Source organism: Cottoperca gobio, chromosome 12 (genome assembly GCF_900634415.1).
Source record: "Cottoperca gobio chromosome 12, fCotGob3.1, whole genome shotgun sequence".
NCBI lineage: Eukaryota > Metazoa > Chordata > Actinopteri > Perciformes > Bovichtidae > Cottoperca > Cottoperca gobio.
In genome coordinates, this window is record NC_041366.1 from 20186920 (window position 1) to 20206149 (window position 19230).

Consider the following 19230-nt stretch of genomic DNA (forward strand, 5'->3'; position numbering starts at 1 on the left):
CAAAAGACAATCCTCGTGCTTTTTCAATGTATTCTCAGAGGAAGTAAACTGTTCTAACTCTCATGCTATTCACCTGCATGGTGAATATTGGCCACTTATTAAGAAAACCCATCAGGGCAAAACCGCGTGGTGCAGCCCTTTGCTGGATCCAGGCAGTAGAACGTTCTATAAGAGTTGTCATGAGTGTCATTAAATGTAATCGTGTCCACTGTCATCTTAACGTAGGATATGCCCTTGGGAAGGTACACAATGATTTGACCATATCAAAAATAATTTAGCCATAAGAACAACCACAGTTGACTAATGAACCTTGATTTTCTTTGATTCTTGGATTGATTACAGAAACAGAAATATGTCATGAATGTCGAGTTTGTTGAGTTTTTCATGTTGTCTTGTCACTTCCTGTTTTATTTTGTACCTACCTCTTGTTTCTCAATCCAGATCCCTTGACTTCCTGTCTTTGTGTGGTTTCCCGCCATCGTCAGTGTCTGCTCCGCCGCTGATTGTTTCCACCTGTTCCCACTCACCTCTTGTATAAACAGTCCTGTCTCCCCTTGTCTTGTGCCAGTTCCTCTGGTTATATCATGTGCAATGTACCAGTGTATCAAGAAGTATTGTTTGTATATCCTCCTAGTGAGCGTTTTGTGTTTGATTATCCAATTTTTGAAGTAAAGTATTGTTTTTTTAAAGTCTCAAAATCTGAAATGTTCAAAGAGGTCACTGACAGAACTCTAAATACTTCAAACACACAAACACAAAATCTGGTTCTTTATGAGTGAAGAATGTTTTGACAAGTAAAGATATACAGACTAGTGAATAAGTATATAGTGTATAAAAGTATATAATGTATCCTCCTGAGACCCACCCATTCACTGTTGTCCTCTGTGGTGCACATTTGTTTTTGGTCCCTTACTCTCAGCTTGCACATGCAACTGCATTGGATTCAGCTGCACCTCACTGAGGACATCCTGGGCTTTGCAGACATGTGACATACGTGGGGGTGTGACTTAGAACAAGTTCATTTCCTGGTATTTCTAAATGTCGTCCATCAGCACATTTTATGGAAAGAGAAATGATAAGTATGTAATCTTGTAATAAGCAGTTTTGTGAGTAGTTTGATTAATGCCAGTGAGGGAACATCTTAGGAGTTAGTGTAGTGAGTTTTCAGAGCAAGTATAATAATTATTTGACCTAAAACAACATGTATTCATGGATGTCCTCTGTGGATGACACAAGGATGTGCTTTCTATTTGTTTCCTTTTAAAGGAGGCAGTCCTTCTCTCACAGCCCAGGATGGTGCATGATGAGCGGACTAAATTCATCCATGAAACACTGGCGCTGTGTCTTCAGCACCAGGCTGATCAGCACCAGGCTGCTCACCCTTCTCACACAGCCCAGGGTGGTGCATGGAGACTGGACTAAATTCATCCGGTGATGAATTTAAAAATTAAACATATTTTTTGAGTTTTGTTTGAGATATTATCTTATTTCCACCCCAAAGACTTATGTGATGTAAAAAAAAAGGAAATTTGAAACCTTTTTTATTGGGTCTTAGGATTTATAGGATATATATATACAGTATATATATATATATATATATACAGTATATATACAGTATATATATACAGTATATATATATATGTATATTTATATACAGTATATATATATATATATATATATATATATATATATATACACACATATACTGATGTCTGTGTCTCCTAAAAGCTTCTTCTTGTGGTTTATCTGCTCCTGAACCAACACAGAGATGTAGAGCAGCAAACTAAACCTACGTACAGAAACCAGTTAAAATCAGCTGATTCACACTTTCATAGTTTATTAAAGCAGTTGTATTTATTTGTTGAACAGATGACACTGATACATTTATTACAGGGGTCTTAATCATTTCATCTCTCTGTGTATTGAAGCAGCAAACACGAGTCCTGATCCAACAGCAACAATGGAGACATGAAAGCTGAATATCTGGCCCACATGTGAACACAGATGTGCACAGGTGAGTGTGAAGTTCTCCTGATGATGCTCAGCTTTGGGTTTGGTTGTTAAAAGGTTGTGAGGTCACATGGTGTCGCCTTTTACTTAAGTAGTACTACTACTAAACGTATCTGTGCAGTACAAGTATGTGTGATTAGTTTTTTATTCTTTAATTGTTTGTGACCTCTCCACGTACAATAAATCATTATTGTTTAATGTGTGTGATCTCTGAAGGCTCCTGCTACATGTCTTCATATTTTTATTATGATTATTTGTTTACTGATATTTTATATCAAAATCCTTTGAGAAGAAATTAATCAAAATCCTTAATTATACAAAATAAGCAAAGTTCTTTTAAAATACAATAAATTCAAAGTAAAAAAAAACCCTGAATCAAACTAAAACATTCTGCAAAATCCTTAAAGTTATAAAAGTTATAGATATAGTTATAGTCACTTCCCAAGATGCAACAGTGTGTTCATTCCCAGGAATGTCTCCACAGACAGTTTGTAATACTGCAAATACAAACGCTTTCATCAGTGGACCACAGGCTCCATCACCATTGTGTTACTTCATCCAGATAGATAGTGACGTGAAAGACTTTTATATAAATTAAAATCTTCAACATTACTTTAAATTCAAAATTAAGCTAAATTCTTATAAAACAAATTCCTCAAATACAAAATAAACAAAATCTTTTATGAAACAAGCAAAATCCTTTATAATAAAAAAATAAGCATAATCACTGGTGACAAAGTACAAAAATAAGTAAATTATTCAAATACAAAAATAAGCAAAATTCTTAATTAAAAAAAGCCACTTGTGTAATAATCAAATCTCATAATTACAATATGAAGCAAAATCGTTAAAAGTTCTCGATTCCAAATTCAGAGCAGAAGTTCTCCACACGGTTCTCACCGTGACGGGGACTGAGCCGGCAGCTAGCTGCTAACGTTGCTAACAGCCAAAACAATGTAAACAACAGCAACATTGCTGACAGAGTCAACAGTGTGAACCTTGGGGGGGCGGGGGAGGCACCACGTTTCTGCGACAACGCCGTTGGTCGATACGCCGTTATCAGCAGTAACCATATGAGCGCAGTGGAGAGCGGCGGCCATTAGCTAACAACACATGCACTGAATGCTCGTGCAGCCGGGCCGGCCCCCCTACAAAGACTGGGATTACTCCACTATATCTTTACACAGCAAATAGATATGTGACGCTGTATTAATGCTCTGAATACTGAACTGACAACATTCAATGAAATAATGAATTCTTAATTACAAAAATAAGTAAAATTATTATGAAGTTAGCTAAATACTTTAAATACAAAAAACAAGATGTTAAAAGTCTCAATGTTACGTTTTATTTTTTCTCTCATTTGTTTTATTCAGATTATTATTTAAGATACATTTGGTCCTGCTGCTAAAATCTCCTTCACAGCAAAAACTGAACCAAGTCGACCACAAGCGAGTGCTGAAGCGAGTCATGAAGTTCATATCTTGCTAACGAGAAGAAACAGGTGTCAGAACAGCCTCTGATGTTTAATACTGGACTTTGTTTGCTCGCTACACGACTTTGTCAACATCTCACCAGATGTGGTTCACCAACCCTGAATGTGCTGCAGATCTACAAGTCCACCAGCAGGTGGCGCTGTCACACAGTTATCCTGTTATCTCAGGCTGCTATGTTCAAAAGTCACCAAATTACATTTGATCGTTGAGTATTGTAATACTGAATTTAGAGGATATTTCATAATGTTTCATGTTTATTTATTTAATATTTAACATTATTGAGTGGTTCCTGATCGGCCTGGGTCGCTGTGTCTTTGGTTTCAAATAGCCCGGCTGCTTGGACTCTGGTATACCTGCTTTCAAGTCTTCTATTCAAATTAAACTATTTGTGAAGTGTTTTTAAAGATTTACATCTTCAGTGGGAACCAATGGGCTTGGAGCTGACAGGAAGTCAGAAAGTATGAAGAGACTTACACATTGTTGGTTTGGTCTTTCACGTTGACAGTAAGACAAAGAGGCTATAGTATATAATGTACGTATATAATAATTCCAGCCTGCTTGGTTAAAGGGAACATGCATATAAAATGAGCTGATGGTGGGTTGTGTGTCAGATGTGAGATGAGCTCCGTGGAGGTGCTACTCTGCTCCCTGAGCTCCTTCTTCTTCAGCTGCAGGAACACCGGGGTTATAATCATCCAGCTCCATGTTCTCCCGTCTGCCCGGCTTCTGCCCCCTGCTGGCCTGGAGAGACATGACAGCACACAGATGTGACTCCCTGCATCACTCCTCTTCAGTTCAACAAACACAGACTTCAGTCTAAACAACAGACATGTGTCAGTACCTTACAGTAGAAGTAAAGGGCAACGTTCACCAACAGCAGCGTCAGCGGCAGGACGACCGCTCTGATGATAAGATCTGATGGTGGTGCTGATGATGGTGCTGGATCAGATCAAACACATGGACAGTCATCACATCACACAACATCAAGAGTCCAACAGTCCCATTAAACACAAACGGTGGTGACCTGAACTCTAAAATCACGTCATCGTGGAGTCTTATCTCTTAATTTATTACACTCCATATTAAACTTGATGTCCTCAACATCTTCATTGTGTTGGTTCATAAAGTTATTTTCCTTCTGGTCCCTCTACTCTGTGAAGAAGAAATCTATTTCCTGTCCGTTTGTTCTCTCCTCCTGGACTGAATAGTTTTCTCTGGTTTCCTCTCTTGTTCCTGTTCTGCCTTTCCCTCCTTTGCTCGTCTACACAGCTGCTCTGAATCAGCCTGTAAGTTCTTCAGTCAATCAGCTGTTCTCAGAGTATTTCCCCTGAGCTGTCATGTCTGCTGGAGACAGTCTGCTGCCATTCTAACCTGTACATGTGTGTTAACAAAGGTACATTACTGTCATAGATGATGTCATAGATGGGCTCACCTGAGCAGGTGAGATTCAGGAAGGACTTATAGGAACCTGATCTTGCACACTCCCTCAGAGCAGATCCAGACTGAACACAGTCAGAGTCGATCCTCCACAAAGGTCTGTATGAGGACTCCTCTCTCTGTTCTACAGAAACAGCAGAGCCACAGTCCAGCTCTCTGCAGACAACAGCTGCTTACCTTCAGGGTCCAGTCGAGAGTCCATCACTGGTCTCCAGTCTCCCTGATGTTTCACCTCCAGTGTTCCTGCACAGCGACTGTCTCCTCCCACCAACCTGACAGACTCTGAACAGAAACAACAGTCATCACAGACAGCAGCCATCAGTAAAAGAATAAAGTGAGTTTCATGAGACAGAAATCAACCTGATCATTTCTACTTGACTCTACTGTACACTGTTTATTTTTACACTCTGTTCTGTTGTATTTGACTTTATATGTAAACATTTTGACTTTGACATTTGTCTCTTGCAGTTTTTATTGCACTATTTTTATTTCTTGATGTCTTCAGTATTACTGTATGTTACATTGTTGGAGGAGCCTGGGATCTAAGACTTGTATCATCAACAACTACACTGTATCTGTTTCAGTCGTCTTTAAATCTTTGGATCAGAGCTGCAGCTCCTCTTCTACCTGAGCAGGTGAGTCCAACAGCTTTGCCAGGTGAGCAGGTGTTTCTATCTGAGCCTGAGCTTCTACAGTCCAGGAGAGCAGACTCATTGCCTCCACACTGGAACTCTTTGGTCCACATTGGAGCCTCCACTTCTCCATAGAGCGCCCCCTGGAGGACTGAAGGAGCCCCACAGCCAAGCTCCCTGCAGACCACCTCTGCATCCTGCAGGTCAAAGTCAGCTTCACACACTGAGGACCACCACTGGTTAGACTGGTTAGACTTCACCTCCAGTCTGCCTGAGCACAGACTGAGTCCCACCCACCAGCCTGACAGAGTCTGGAGAGATGATAGAAGATAAGATAGAGAGAGAAAAGACAAAGAATAAAAAGATGTGATGAAAGAATAATTCAGTGATTCAAAGTGGACTCAGCACAACTCCAACATTAGTTCATGATGAACAACAGAACACATCTTTAGAACACAGACTGGAGAAATGTTACACAACACAACATCTGCACATTTCTACATTCTGCACAATCTTTGCTCTCCACACAGAGACGTCAAGATGTTTCATTCTTTATCATGTTTCTGAGAAGATCTGCAACCAGAACTAAATGAATATGAATTCATAATGAATGACTATTTGAAAGTTATAAATCATGACCCATCCCTAACACAGATATAGATCTTGGTGCATTCAGCAGCTGATTTACTGAGGAAGCAGCCGATCAGACTCCGTCATGTCTGCTGGAGACAGTCTGCCGCCATTATAGTCGGTGCATGTGTGTCAACATGATACATTACTGTCACTGATGATGTCACTGATGATGTTCACTGATGATGTCACTGATGATGTCACTGATGATGTCACTGATGGGTTTACCTGAGCAGGTGAGATTCAAAATGGAGGTTGATCTAGTTGATTCTGCACACTCCCTCAGAGCAGATCCAGACTGAACACAGTCAGAGTTGATCCTCCACACAGGTCTCTCTGAGGACTCCTCTCTCTCTTCTACAGAAACAGCAGAGCCACAGTCCAGCTCTCTGCAGACAACAGCTGCTTTCTTCAGGATCCAGTAATAGTCCATCACTGGTCTCCAGTGTCCATGATGTTTCACCTCCAGTGTTCCTGCACAGCGTCTGTCTCCTCCCACCAACCTGACAGCATCAGGCTCTGAACAGAAACAACAGAGTCATCAGTACATTTATTTTATACAACCTTTAATGCTGCTACTCTATGCCACTTTAAACCATTTAAATGTTGCTATAACTGGTTTAACATTGAATGTGTATAAATCTCACAGTGTGTATTTTTGAAAAACCTGAGATCAAACAGACGGTGTTACCACGGCAACAAAAGGAGGTTTCTCTGATAAATGTGTTTCATGAAAAGTAAAGAATACTATTGGAGAAGAACTGTCTTTAACCGATAGGTTTCATAAAGCTTCACAAACTGGGGTTTGTTTATGAAGCGGGCTTTAAACCTAGATTTTGCCAAAAGAATCTGGACTCACAGAGACGTCTGTGTTTTAAACATTAATAGATAAATAAAGAGGTCGACGCTGTAAACGTAAAAAGTCAAAGGGAGTAAACCAGTTGAAGGGCCACAGGGGCCCATTGTTGATCTCATGCTTTCAACATATGGCTCTGATAGTTTTTCCGGCACAGATACGGAAACTTGGCCTGATTTCCAATGTTATTTAAAACTATTTTAATTCTGCTATTTTATACATTTTAATTCTGCTATTTTATATTATTTAATTCTGCTATTTTATACTATTTTAATTCTGTTACTTCATAATATTTTAATTCTGCTCTTTTGTACTATTTTAATTCTGTTATTTTATACCATTTTAATTCTGTTATTTTAGACCATTTTAATTCTGCTATTTTATACTATTTTAATTCTGTTATTTTATACATTTTAATTCGGCTATTTTATACATTTTAATTCTGCTATTTTATACATTTTAATTCTGCTATTTTATCCCATTTTAATTGTGCTATTTTATATTATTTAATTCTGCTATTTTATACTATTTTAATTCTGTTACTTCATAATATTTTAATTCTGCTATTTTATACCATTTTAATTCTGTTATTTTAGACCATTTTAATTCTGTTACTTCATACCATTTTAATTCTGCTATTTTATACATTTTAATTCTGCTATTTTATACATTTTAATTCGGCTATTTTATACATTTTAATTCTGCTATTTTATACCATTTTAATTCTGCTATTTTATACATTTTAATTCTGCTATTTTATACATTTTAATTCTGCTATTTTATACCATTTTAATTGTGCTATTTTATATTATTTAATTCTGCTATTTTATACTATTTTAATTATGTTACTTCATAATATTTTAATTCTGCTATTTTATACTATTTTAATTCTGTTATTTTATACCATTTTAATTCTGTTATTTTATACTATTTTAATTCTGTTATTTTAGACCATTTTAATTCTGTTACTTCATACCATTTTAATTCTGCTATTTTATACTATTTTAATTCTGTTATTTTATACATTTTAATTCTGCTATTTTATACATTTTAATTCGGCTATTTTATACATTTTAATTCTGCTATTTTATACCATTTTAATTCTGCTATTTTATACATTTTAATTCTGCTATTTTATACATTTTAATTCTGCTATTTTATACCATTTTAATTGTGCTATTTTATATTATTTAATTCTGCTATTTTATACTATTTTAATTCTGTTATTTTATACCATTTTAATTCTGTTATTTTAGACCATTTTAATTCTGCTATTTTATACTATTTTAATTCTGTTATTTTATACATTTTAATTCGGCTATTTCATACATTTTAATTCTGCTATTTTATACCATTTTAATTCTGCTGTTTTATATTATTTTATTTCTGCTATTTTATACTATTTTAATTCTACTTCAATAGTAAGCTTTATTTGTAGAGCACCTTTTATACAAGAATTGCAGCCAAAAGTGCTTCACAGCAAAAACATAAAAATTAGTGCAAGATTAGACACAATAAGAACATTTACAGAACAACAATCACAGTGTTGATGTAAATAAGTGTGAAGCAGAATTAAAATAGTGTAAAATATCAGAATTAAAATGGTCTAAAATAGCAGAATTAAAATGGTATAAAATAACAGAATTAAAATAGTATAAAATATCAGAATTAAAATAGTATAAAATAGCAGAATTAAAATAGTATAAAATAGCAGAATTAAAATGGTCTAAAATAGCAGAATTAAAATGGTATAAAATAGCAGAAGGTATAAAATAACAGAATGAAAATTGTATAAAATAACAGAATTAAAATGATATTAAATAGTAAGGTTCTATACAAAAAAAGCTTATTGTTATTATTATTATTATTATTATTATTATTATTATCATTATTATTATATTATCAGTAAAAGAATAAATGAGTTTCATAGAAATAAACCAAATCAGAGCTGCAGCTCCTCTTCTACCTGAGCAGGTGAGTCCAACAGCTTTGCCAGGTGAGCAGGTGTTTCTATCTGAGCCTGAGCTTCTACAGTCCAGGAGAGCAGACTCATTGCCTCCACACTGGAACTCTTTGGTCCACATTGGAGCCTCTACTTCTCCATAGAGCGCCCCCTGGAGGACTGAAGGAGCCCCACAGCCAAGCTCCCTGCAGACCACCTCTGCATCCTGCAGGTCAAAGTCAGCTTCACACACTGAGGACCACCACTGGTTAGACTGGTTAGACTTCACCTCCAGTCTGCCTGAGCACAGACGAGTCCCACCCACCAGCCTGACAGAGTCTGGAGAGATGATAGAAGATAAGATAGAGAGAGAAAAGACAAAGAATAAAAAGATGTGATGAAAGAATAATTCAGTGATTCAAACTGGACTCAGCACAACTCCAACATTAGTTCATGATGAACAACAGAACACATCTTTAGAACACAGACTGGAGAAATGTTACACAACACAACATCTGCACATTTCTACATTCTGCACAATCTTTGCTCTCCACACAGAGACGTCAAGATGTTTCATTCTTTATCATGTTTCTGAGAAGATCTGCAACCAGAACTAAATGAATATGAATTCATAATGAATGACTATTTGAAAGTTATAAATCATGACCCATCCCTAACACAGATATAGATCTTGGTGCATTCAGCAGCTGATTTACTGAAGAAGCAGCCGATCAGACTCCGTCATGTCTGCTGGAGACAGTCTGCCGCCATTATAGTCGGTGCATGTGTGTCAACCTGATACATTACTGTCACTGATGATGTCACTGATGATGTCACTGATGATGTCACTGATGATGTCACTGATGATGTCACTGATGGGTTTACCTGAGCAGGTGAGATTCAAAATGGAGGTTGATGTAATTGATGTTGCACACTCCCTCAGATCAGATCGAGACTGAACACAGTCAGAGTAGATCCACCACACAGGTCTCTCTGAGGACTCCTCTCTCTGTTCTACAGAAACAGCAGAGCCACAGTCCAGCTCTCTGCAGGCAACAGCTGCTACCTTCAGGTTCCAGTCAGAGACCATTGGTCTCCAGTGTCCCTGATGTTTCACCTCCAGTGTTCCTGCACAGCGACTGTCTCCTCCCACCAACCTGACAGCATCAGGCTCTGAACAGAAACAACAGAGTCATCAGTACATTTATTTTATACAATCTTTAATGCTGCTACTCTATGCCACTTTAAACCATTTAAATGTTGCTATAACTGGTTTAACATTGAATGTGTATAAATCTCACAGTGTGTATTTTTGAAAAACCTGAGATCAAACAGACGGTGTTACCACGGCAACAAGAGGAAGTTTCTCTGATAAATGTGTTTCATGAAAAGTAAAGAATATTATTGGAGAAGAACTGTCTTTAACCGATAGATTTCATAAAGCTTCACAAACTGGGGTTTGTTTATGAAGCGAGCTTTAAACCTAGATTTTGCCAAAAGAATCTGGACTCACGGAGACGTATGTGTTTTAAACATTAATAGATAAATAAAGAGGTTTTTTCCGGCACAGATACGGAAACTTGGCCTGGTTTCCGATGTTATTTAATACTATTTTAATTCTGTTATTTAATACTATTTTAATTCTGTTATTTAATACTATTTTAATTCTGTTATTTTATACCATTTTAATTCTGTTATTTTATACCATTTTAATTCTGCTATTTTATACTATTTTAATTCTGTTATTTTATACCATTTTAATTCTGTTATTTTATACCATTTTAATTCTGCTATTTTATACCATTTTAATTCTGTTATTTTATACTATTTTAATTCTGTTATTTTATACCATTTTAATTCTGTTATTTTATACTATTTTAATTCTGTTATTTTATACTATTTTAATTCTGTTATTTTATTCCATTTTAATTCTGTTATTTTATACCATTTTAATTCTGTTATTTTATACCATTTTAATTCTGCTATTTTATACCATTTTAATTCTGTTATTTTATACCATTTTAATTCTGTTATTTTATACCATTTTAATTCTGTTATTTTATACTATTTTAATTCTGTTATTTTATACCATTTTAATTCTGTTATTTTATACCATTTTAATTCTGTTATTTTATACTATTTTAATTCTGTTATTTTATACTATTTTAATTCTGCTATTTTATACCATTTTAATTCTGCTATTGTATACTATTTTAATTTTACTATTTTATATTATTTCATTCTGCTATTTTATATTATTTTATTTCTGCTATTTTATACCATTTTAATTCTACTTCAATAGTAAGCTTTATTTGTATAGCACCTTTTATACAAGAATTGCAGCCAAAAGTGCTTCACAGCAAAAACATAAAAATTAGTGCAAGATTAGACAAAATAAGAACATTTACAGAACAACAATCACAGTGTTGATGTAAATAAGTGTGAAGTAGAATTAAAAAATGTGTAAAATAGCAGAATTAAAATGGTATAAAAAAGTAAGGTGCTATACAAATAAAGCTTATTATTATTATTATTATTATTATTACTACTATTATTATTATTATTATTATTATTATTATTATTATTATTATTATTATTATTATTATTATTATTATTATTATTATTATATTATCAGTAAAAGAATAAATGAGTTTCATAGAAATAAACCAAATCAGAGCTGCAGCTCCTCTTCTACCTGAGCAGGTGAGTCCAACAGCTTTGCCAGGTGAGCAGGTGTTTCTATCTGAGCCTGAGCTTCTACAGTCCAGGAGAGCAGACTCATTGCCTCCACACTGGAACTCTTTGGTCCACATTGGAGCCTCTACTTCTCCATAGAGCGCCCCCTGGAGGACTGAAGGAGCCCCACAGCCAAGCTCCCTGCAGACCACCTCTGCATCCTGCAGGTCAAAGTCAGCTTCACACACTGAGGACCACCACTGGTTAGACTGGTTAGACTTCACCTCCAGTCTGCCTGAGCACAGACGAGTCCCACCCACCAGCCTGACAGAGTCTGGAGAGATGATAGAAGATAAGATAGAGAGAGAAAAGACAAAGAATAAAAAGATGTGATGAAAGAATAATTCAGTGATTCAAAGTGGACTCAGCACAACTCCAACATTAGTTCATGATGAACAACAGAACACATCTTTAGAACACAGACTGGAGAAATGTTACACAACACAACATCTGCACATTTCTACATTCTGCACAATCTTTGCTCTCCACACAGAGACGTCAAGATGTTTCATTCTTTATCATGTTTCTGAGAAGATCTGCAACCAGAACTAAATGAATATGAATTCATAATGAATGACTATTTGAAAGTTATAAATCATGACCCATCCCTAACACAGATATAGATCTTGGTGCATTCAGCAGCTGATTTACTGAGGAAGCAGTCGATCAGACTCCGTCATGTCTGCTGGAGACAAGTCTGCCGCCATTATAGTCGGTGCATGTGTGTCAACCTGATACATTACTGTCACTGATGATGTCACTGATGATGTCACTGATGATGTCACTGATGATGTCACTGATGATGTCACTGATGATGTCACTGATGGGTTTACCTGAGCAGGTGAGATTCAAAATCGAGGATGATGTATCTGATCTTGCACACTCCCTCAGAGCAGATCCAGACTGAACACAGTCAGGGTTGATCCACCACACAGGTCTCTCTGAGGACTCCTCTCTCTGTTCTATAGAAACAGCAGAGCCACAGTCCAGCTCTCTGCAGAGAACAGCTGCTACCTTCAGGTTCCAGTCAGAGACATCCGCTGGTCTCCAGTGTCCCTGATGTTTCAGCTCCAGTGTTCCTGCACAGCGACTGTCTCCTCCCACCAACCTGACAGACTCTGATCAGAAACAACAGAGTCATGTACTTGAATTGCTTCCTGTAGATTTAATAATAAGTAATTAATACCTAAATATCTGGTAAGGTGAAGGAGAGTGATGGGGCTGAACTTGGACTATCAGAAACACTTAGTTTGATACCTCGGAGCACCACCCATCAGAGAGAAAAGAACTGTTAGCTATAACTAATGCCGTCTCATCATATGAAGGCTGCTGCTGAGATCTGGCCCTGTGTACAGGGAGCTGATGTTTCATACACACATCACAGGATCAAGTTCTTTATCAATGAAGTGTTCTTTTAAATAATAACTATGCAAGTACAATAATAACAGAAGATGTAATCAATACATAAAGAATAAATGTACAATGAATACAACGATGAACAAGTTATGAAAGAGAGCGGACCACGTGTGACCAGGTGGAGTCAGTGAGTGAAATCTTTGATGTTTAACAATTAATATGAGTTTTAATAGATTAATGCACATTCAACAGGTTATAGTTTAAGGAGCACAAAGGAAGATTGTGAAGACACTCAAATATTCATTATCATTTTAGAAAGATCTTTGTTTTGGTCTGAAGCTAATCATCGTGTATTTATTTTCTAATGTCCTGATTATTAATATCATCAAGACATCAACTCATTAATATTGCTGAGTTTTGTTTCCTGATGGTTCTGAGAGACACACGAGACGTTGTGTTGGTTGGTAGCAGGTTCTCTCTCTCACATGATGAAGCACTGATCTCTCTCATCTGTAAATCTTTATCAGTTTCATTATTTTCTCCTTTTTATAGGATTAAAGTTAATATTTCTTACTTCACATATTTAATTCTTTCATATTTGAAAGTTTAGTTTGTTTCAGCTGCAGAAAGTTAACAAACACTTGATAAGAACCTCTGAATAAAACCTGATGAGTTGAACTAAAGATTAATAAACAATTACACAACAAAATAACCAACCTGTGTTCTTACGACTAACACGTATACATGTGTACATATGACATAATATACATGTGTACATATACATATATACATGTGTACATATACATAATATACATGTGTACATATACATATATACATGTGTACATATACATAATATACATGTGTACATATACATTATACACATGTGTACATATACATATATACATGTGTACATATACATAATATACATGTGTACATATACATATATACATGTGTACATATACATAATATACATGTGTACATATACATAATACACATGTGTACATATACATATATACATGTGTACATATACATGTGTACATATACATGTGTACATGTGTACATATACATAATATACATGTGTACATATACATAATACACATGTGTACATATACATAATATACATGTGTACATATACATATATACATGTGTACATATACATAATATACATGTGTACATATACATATACATGTGTACATTAACATGTCATACCTACATGTGTACATTACATATATACATGTGTAACATATACAATATATACAATGTGTACATATACAAGAATAGTGCCAAGTGATACAGTATGACTATATACATGTGTACATATAAATAATTACATGTGTACATATACATAATATATCATGTGTAGCAATACTACAGTATAGTACATGTGTACATATACAGTGTACAATATACATGTGTACATATACATATATACATGTGTTACATATCATTTAGCATATAACAGGGTGTACATATACATAATATACATGTTGTACATCTACCTTATACATGGTGTACATATACAGTAATATCATGTGTAGCATATACATAATATACATGTGTACTATAACATAATAGTACAATGTGTACATATACATAATTAACATTTTACATAATATACATGGGTAACATTACTTAGACATGTGTACATATACATATATACATGTGTACATATACATATATACAATGTGTACAATAGTACATGTGTACTATAACATGTGTACATATACTATAATATACATGGTTGTACATATACATAATATACATGTGTACGATATAGCATATATACATGGTATAGTACATGTGTACCATAACATATATACATGTGTACATATACATAATATACATGTGTACATATACATAATATACATATGTACATATACATAATATACATGTGTACATATACATAATATACATGTGTACATATACATATATACATGTGTACATATACATCCAGGGTCCTACAGCTGAGCAGTTTACCTGTTGAGTCTTGTTGTCCTTCAGCCTGGAGTCCTGAGGAGAACATCAGAAGACAAACATCATATCAAGAAGCAGGATAGAGAACACTCTCAGGGTGTTCTGTGAAGCCTTTTCTAGCAGCTCAGAAACACCTCAGTGAACTCTCTCTGGACTCATTTCACAAGTTTACTGTCGCTGAGACGAACATGTGAATACACACAAGTCACTTTATATCGAGTTAAAGTTTATTTGAGGAAATATGCTTCTTAATCATATACATATTATATATTATATACTGTCATCACAGTAAATAATGTTTATACAGCAACATTAAAATAATGAAGGTAACTAGTAGTAAAAGTGAGTTGAATGTTCATTCTGAAATTGGGAGGGACCACATCACAGAAGAGAAGATGCCTCCAGTTCCCCCCATCTCCTGTCACCTGACTCCCACACTCACCTGTGCAGCTGCTGCTCAGTCCCTTAAAACTAACTGTAGTAATGAACACTGTAGGTATTTATTTATTGTACTAACCCGTACCTGTTGTAATATTACTCGGTACAGTGACCATTACTGAGCAACACAGCTGAAGGTTTGGGGGAGATGGGGTAATGAGTTCTGGACCACTTCAGAAATCTGCTGGTGTTCATTTTAAAATGACCAAATACGTCCTAACACTGGAGTACAGACGATAAGAGAAGAGGACACAGGTATTAACGTACACACCACAGGGTATATTTAAGTCTTTACTGTGGAACAAACAGAGATCCATGGTAAAGAGTCAGGAACACACTGTAGGCCTAACATGTCACTATGTATGCTGCAGAGCACACCTACTTATTGAGTAACATTATACTCACAGAGGACCTGCACAACCAGAGCTGAAGTCGATGGTGGGCCTTCATTTATTATTTTATTTAGATTGTTACTCAGTTATCGTCATACAATACCCCGTAATATTAGATCAGGTACACGCTAGTTAAACATATGTACATACATTCTTCTTCAGTTCCAGATTGTTTCCCCTTATTCTCTAACGTCGCATCATGTTTCCTCGTACCTGTAAGTATGTATTAGTACGTACTGCACTATACATGTACACCATCAGCACAACACATGACACTGTGAATTGGAAAAGTTGTGAGGAACGCTGCGAGCCGTGATCTAAAGAGTTACACAATCCAGAATGCAACAGCAGCTTTTCTACAACTTATAACTCTAGAACAACATGAATACAATACAAGGACCTTCATAGAACTGATACAACAACTGCAGTGTGTGGGGTTCTCTGATGCTAGTAATGCTCTCACTGTCACCAAGCAACAGATCAGGGGTTCCCAAAGTGGGGGGGTCGCGAGATGATGTTCAGAATCCTCTCGATGTGACCCCTGAGGTGAGTACGACAGACTAACGACGGTATCATTTGGAGGTGACAGGTCACTTTACAGCGCCACAGCAAACATCACAGACGTCTCTCACACCAAAGACCAAGACAACATCTCCAACTCATCGTGTCACTGTCATCACTCTGTGAACATTTATTCATCTAGTCCTTGTAAGAAGCTGTTCTCCTTCACACTAGCAGAGAGCCTTTGATGTGTCACACTCTAATGTTTCCCACTATGCACAAATGTCTAAAACGGGTTCATTTTGACATATTTCTTTTTTTTAATGATTGTTTTATTTATATTTAGGCCAAAGCATATAAGACCTGTTGTTTCTATGTTGTGAAATACGTGTGTGGGACAAAGTAAATACAGTGTTTCCCTGCGCTGCACCCCCCCACCAATAGAACCCCACGCCCCCCCTGAAATTCAAGAAGGTTTTTTATTTTTCATCTTTGTTAAATGGCTCCGTTAAAGATGTAGATGTAGATAAAGTCATCATCTCTAAGATTTAAACTTAAATCCATCCATCACTGAATGAGGTGACACATGAGTGACTGAGCGTATGGATCACTGATGAAAGCCTTTGCAGTATTATGAAGTGTGTGTCAGTGGAGACACTGTTTGTATCTCGGGGAAGTGAGATCCAGAAACACAGATGCACTTTCTGCTTATTGCTATTATAAGTGCAGAACATCAAGATTATAACTTTATCTTCTCTCAAGTGCATTTCTGTGAAACTGATGGACTTTAAGTTGATATTAAACGTGTGTGTGTGTGTGTGTGTGTGTGTGTGTGTGTGTGTGAGATTGTGTGACTGATAAACTTTAATTTGATAAGAAACTGGTGTGTGTGTGTGTGTGTGTGTGAGATTGTGTGACTGATAAACTTTAATTTGATAAGAAACTGGTGTGTGTGTGTGTGTGTGTGTGTGTGTGTGTGTGTGTCTGTGTGCGTGTGTGTGTGTGTGTGCGTGTGTGTCTGTGTCTGTGTGTGTGTGATGATAAGATGCTGTCAGTGTCTTCTTCTTATTTCACTAGATGTTAACATCAGCAGAGTCCTTCAGAGGAGACTGAACTACAGCTGCAGCTAACCGTTATATTAAGTGTTGATCAATCTATCCATTATGTTCTTCAACTCATCAATCGTTGTGTCAAACATCAGTAAACTCTGAGAAATGTGCAGCACAGTTACATTTTAAAGCTGGAGCCTCTGCTTGAAAACAAATGTCCCCCCCAACATGCTCTGTGGGGGCTGTTTACAGCAGAGACATCTCTTAAGACGCTTTGCAAACACTCTGTAAAAAGTAACATGTCTGTCATAAGAGGACGATGTGCCTCAGCCTCACACTGTCACTTTACACTTTAACATGTTCACTTTTATATGTTTCCCTTAAACAATAGAAACTAAAGTCCTGCAGTAATATCATCAAGTGCATTTGTTTCTGTTATCCATGGTTCACATGTTCACCAGTTACAGACTGTAAGAAGCCTGGTTCTGCTTTACAATCATTCACTACATGTTTACAATCAGGGAGCACAACTGGTTCCAACATCAATAATTAAGATGAGTGTGTGATGGAACAGTGGCATCAGAATGTACCACAGGAACCACATTTGGGCTTTTAGGGGAAATGTTTTCTCCAGAATCTTGTTATAAATCCATGTGAATAAAAACACATTGATTGATGTTGAATTAAAAAAGCAGAATCTAATGAAACACTGGATGTCAGTGTGTGTGAGCAGTTTGGCCTCTGATTCAAAGATCCAAGACAAATATTAGAATAATAATCTTTAAAGCGCAGTCCTACCTGAGCTCCACAGCAACAGCACCAGCACCAACAGCTGATCCATGTCCAGACAGACGTCTCTCTGACCGTCTGTCTTCCTGTCTGTCTGCTCTCTGCTCTGATGATCACATGTCCTCAGTGTATATCTGCGTACACCAAGAGGTGGAGCTTTACTGGAATATATCTGATTGTCACATCACGCCTCTCTGTCCCTCCCTTCCTCTACATTTCCACTTGCCCAGGCCTTCTGTTGTCCTTCTCTACCTGTCCACCAGATGCCCTTAGTCTCCTCCACCTGTCCCAGTCAGCTGACTCTCACATGCAGCCCCTCCCTGCTGTCCTGCAGAAACCCCTCTACCAGCCCCCTTTTCCTGCAGCTGGCAGATTGTCGTTGTTGCTTTGAGTCTTGTTTCCATCTGAAGCTGCAACCTGGACAGTGTTGCATGATGGGAAACGATGGAGGGTTTAGAACCTTCTGCTGCTTCAGAACATTTTATTTTAGATATTTTTCTTGAGTATTTCCATTTCCTGCTACTTTCTACTTTTGTATTTATATGGAAATATTGTAGATCTTTACTGCACTACATTTATCTGACAGCTGCAGTAAATGAGTGATCATGTTTATTAATGGTTAAGATAAAACTCCTTCAGTATGTATAGAAACAATACTCCTTTACCAGATGCAACATTACATTATGTTTGAATAATTGTAATTAAATAATATAACTTATATAATTGTGAAATGAGCCGTTGTGCAGAATGAGCTAAGATGAAGCTAATACTTTTATACTTTACTTAAGTAAGAGTTTGAATGCAGGACTTTGTAGCCTGTGGTATCACCACTTTGACTGAAGTGAAGATCTGAATGCTTCGTTCAGCACTGGGTCTGACTGCTGCAGAAACAGCAGGTGGCTGGAGAACCACTGAGGCCTCAAAGAGAAGCAAAGACTTGTATCATGTAGACCAAATATTAATATAGTTAAAGTCCAACAACACAGAAACAT

At 36.5% G+C, this 19230-nt stretch overlaps 1 protein-coding gene and 1 long non-coding RNA gene across 3 annotated transcripts; one reads left to right on the plus strand and one right to left on the minus strand.

The window, feature by feature from the left end:
* The first annotated feature begins 585 nt into the window (after positions 1 to 585).
* Positions 586 to 2014, plus strand: LOC115017152 (uncharacterized). The gene is made up of 4 exons (XR_003833225.1): positions 586 to 668; positions 920 to 1079; positions 1267 to 1431; positions 1929 to 2014. It is a non-coding gene; the product is annotated as an uncharacterized LOC115017152 (long non-coding RNA).
* A 2039-nt stretch (positions 2015 to 4053) lies between these two features.
* Positions 4054 to 18344, minus strand: LOC115017151 (CD5 antigen-like). 2 transcript variants are annotated; one of them, XM_029445395.1, is made up of 9 exons: positions 18248 to 18344; positions 15073 to 15105; positions 12573 to 12857; positions 11699 to 12013; positions 9889 to 10176; positions 9028 to 9342; positions 6434 to 6724; positions 4348 to 4445; positions 4054 to 4247 (listed from the first exon to the last, which is right to left on the minus strand). In XM_029445395.1, exons 1-9 carry the CDS (start codon positions 18288 to 18290, stop codon positions 4143 to 4145), a joined length of 1773 nt encoding a protein of 590 aa, XP_029301255.1. In that variant the 5' UTR covers positions 18291 to 18344; the 3' UTR covers positions 4054 to 4142. The 2 variants fall into 2 exon arrangements, with proteins under 2 accessions (XP_029301255.1, XP_029301256.1); XM_029445396.1 differs by lacking the exons at positions 4054 to 4247; positions 4348 to 4445 and adding an exon at positions 5692 to 5886.
* Positions 18345 to 19230: the final 886 nt, after the last annotated feature.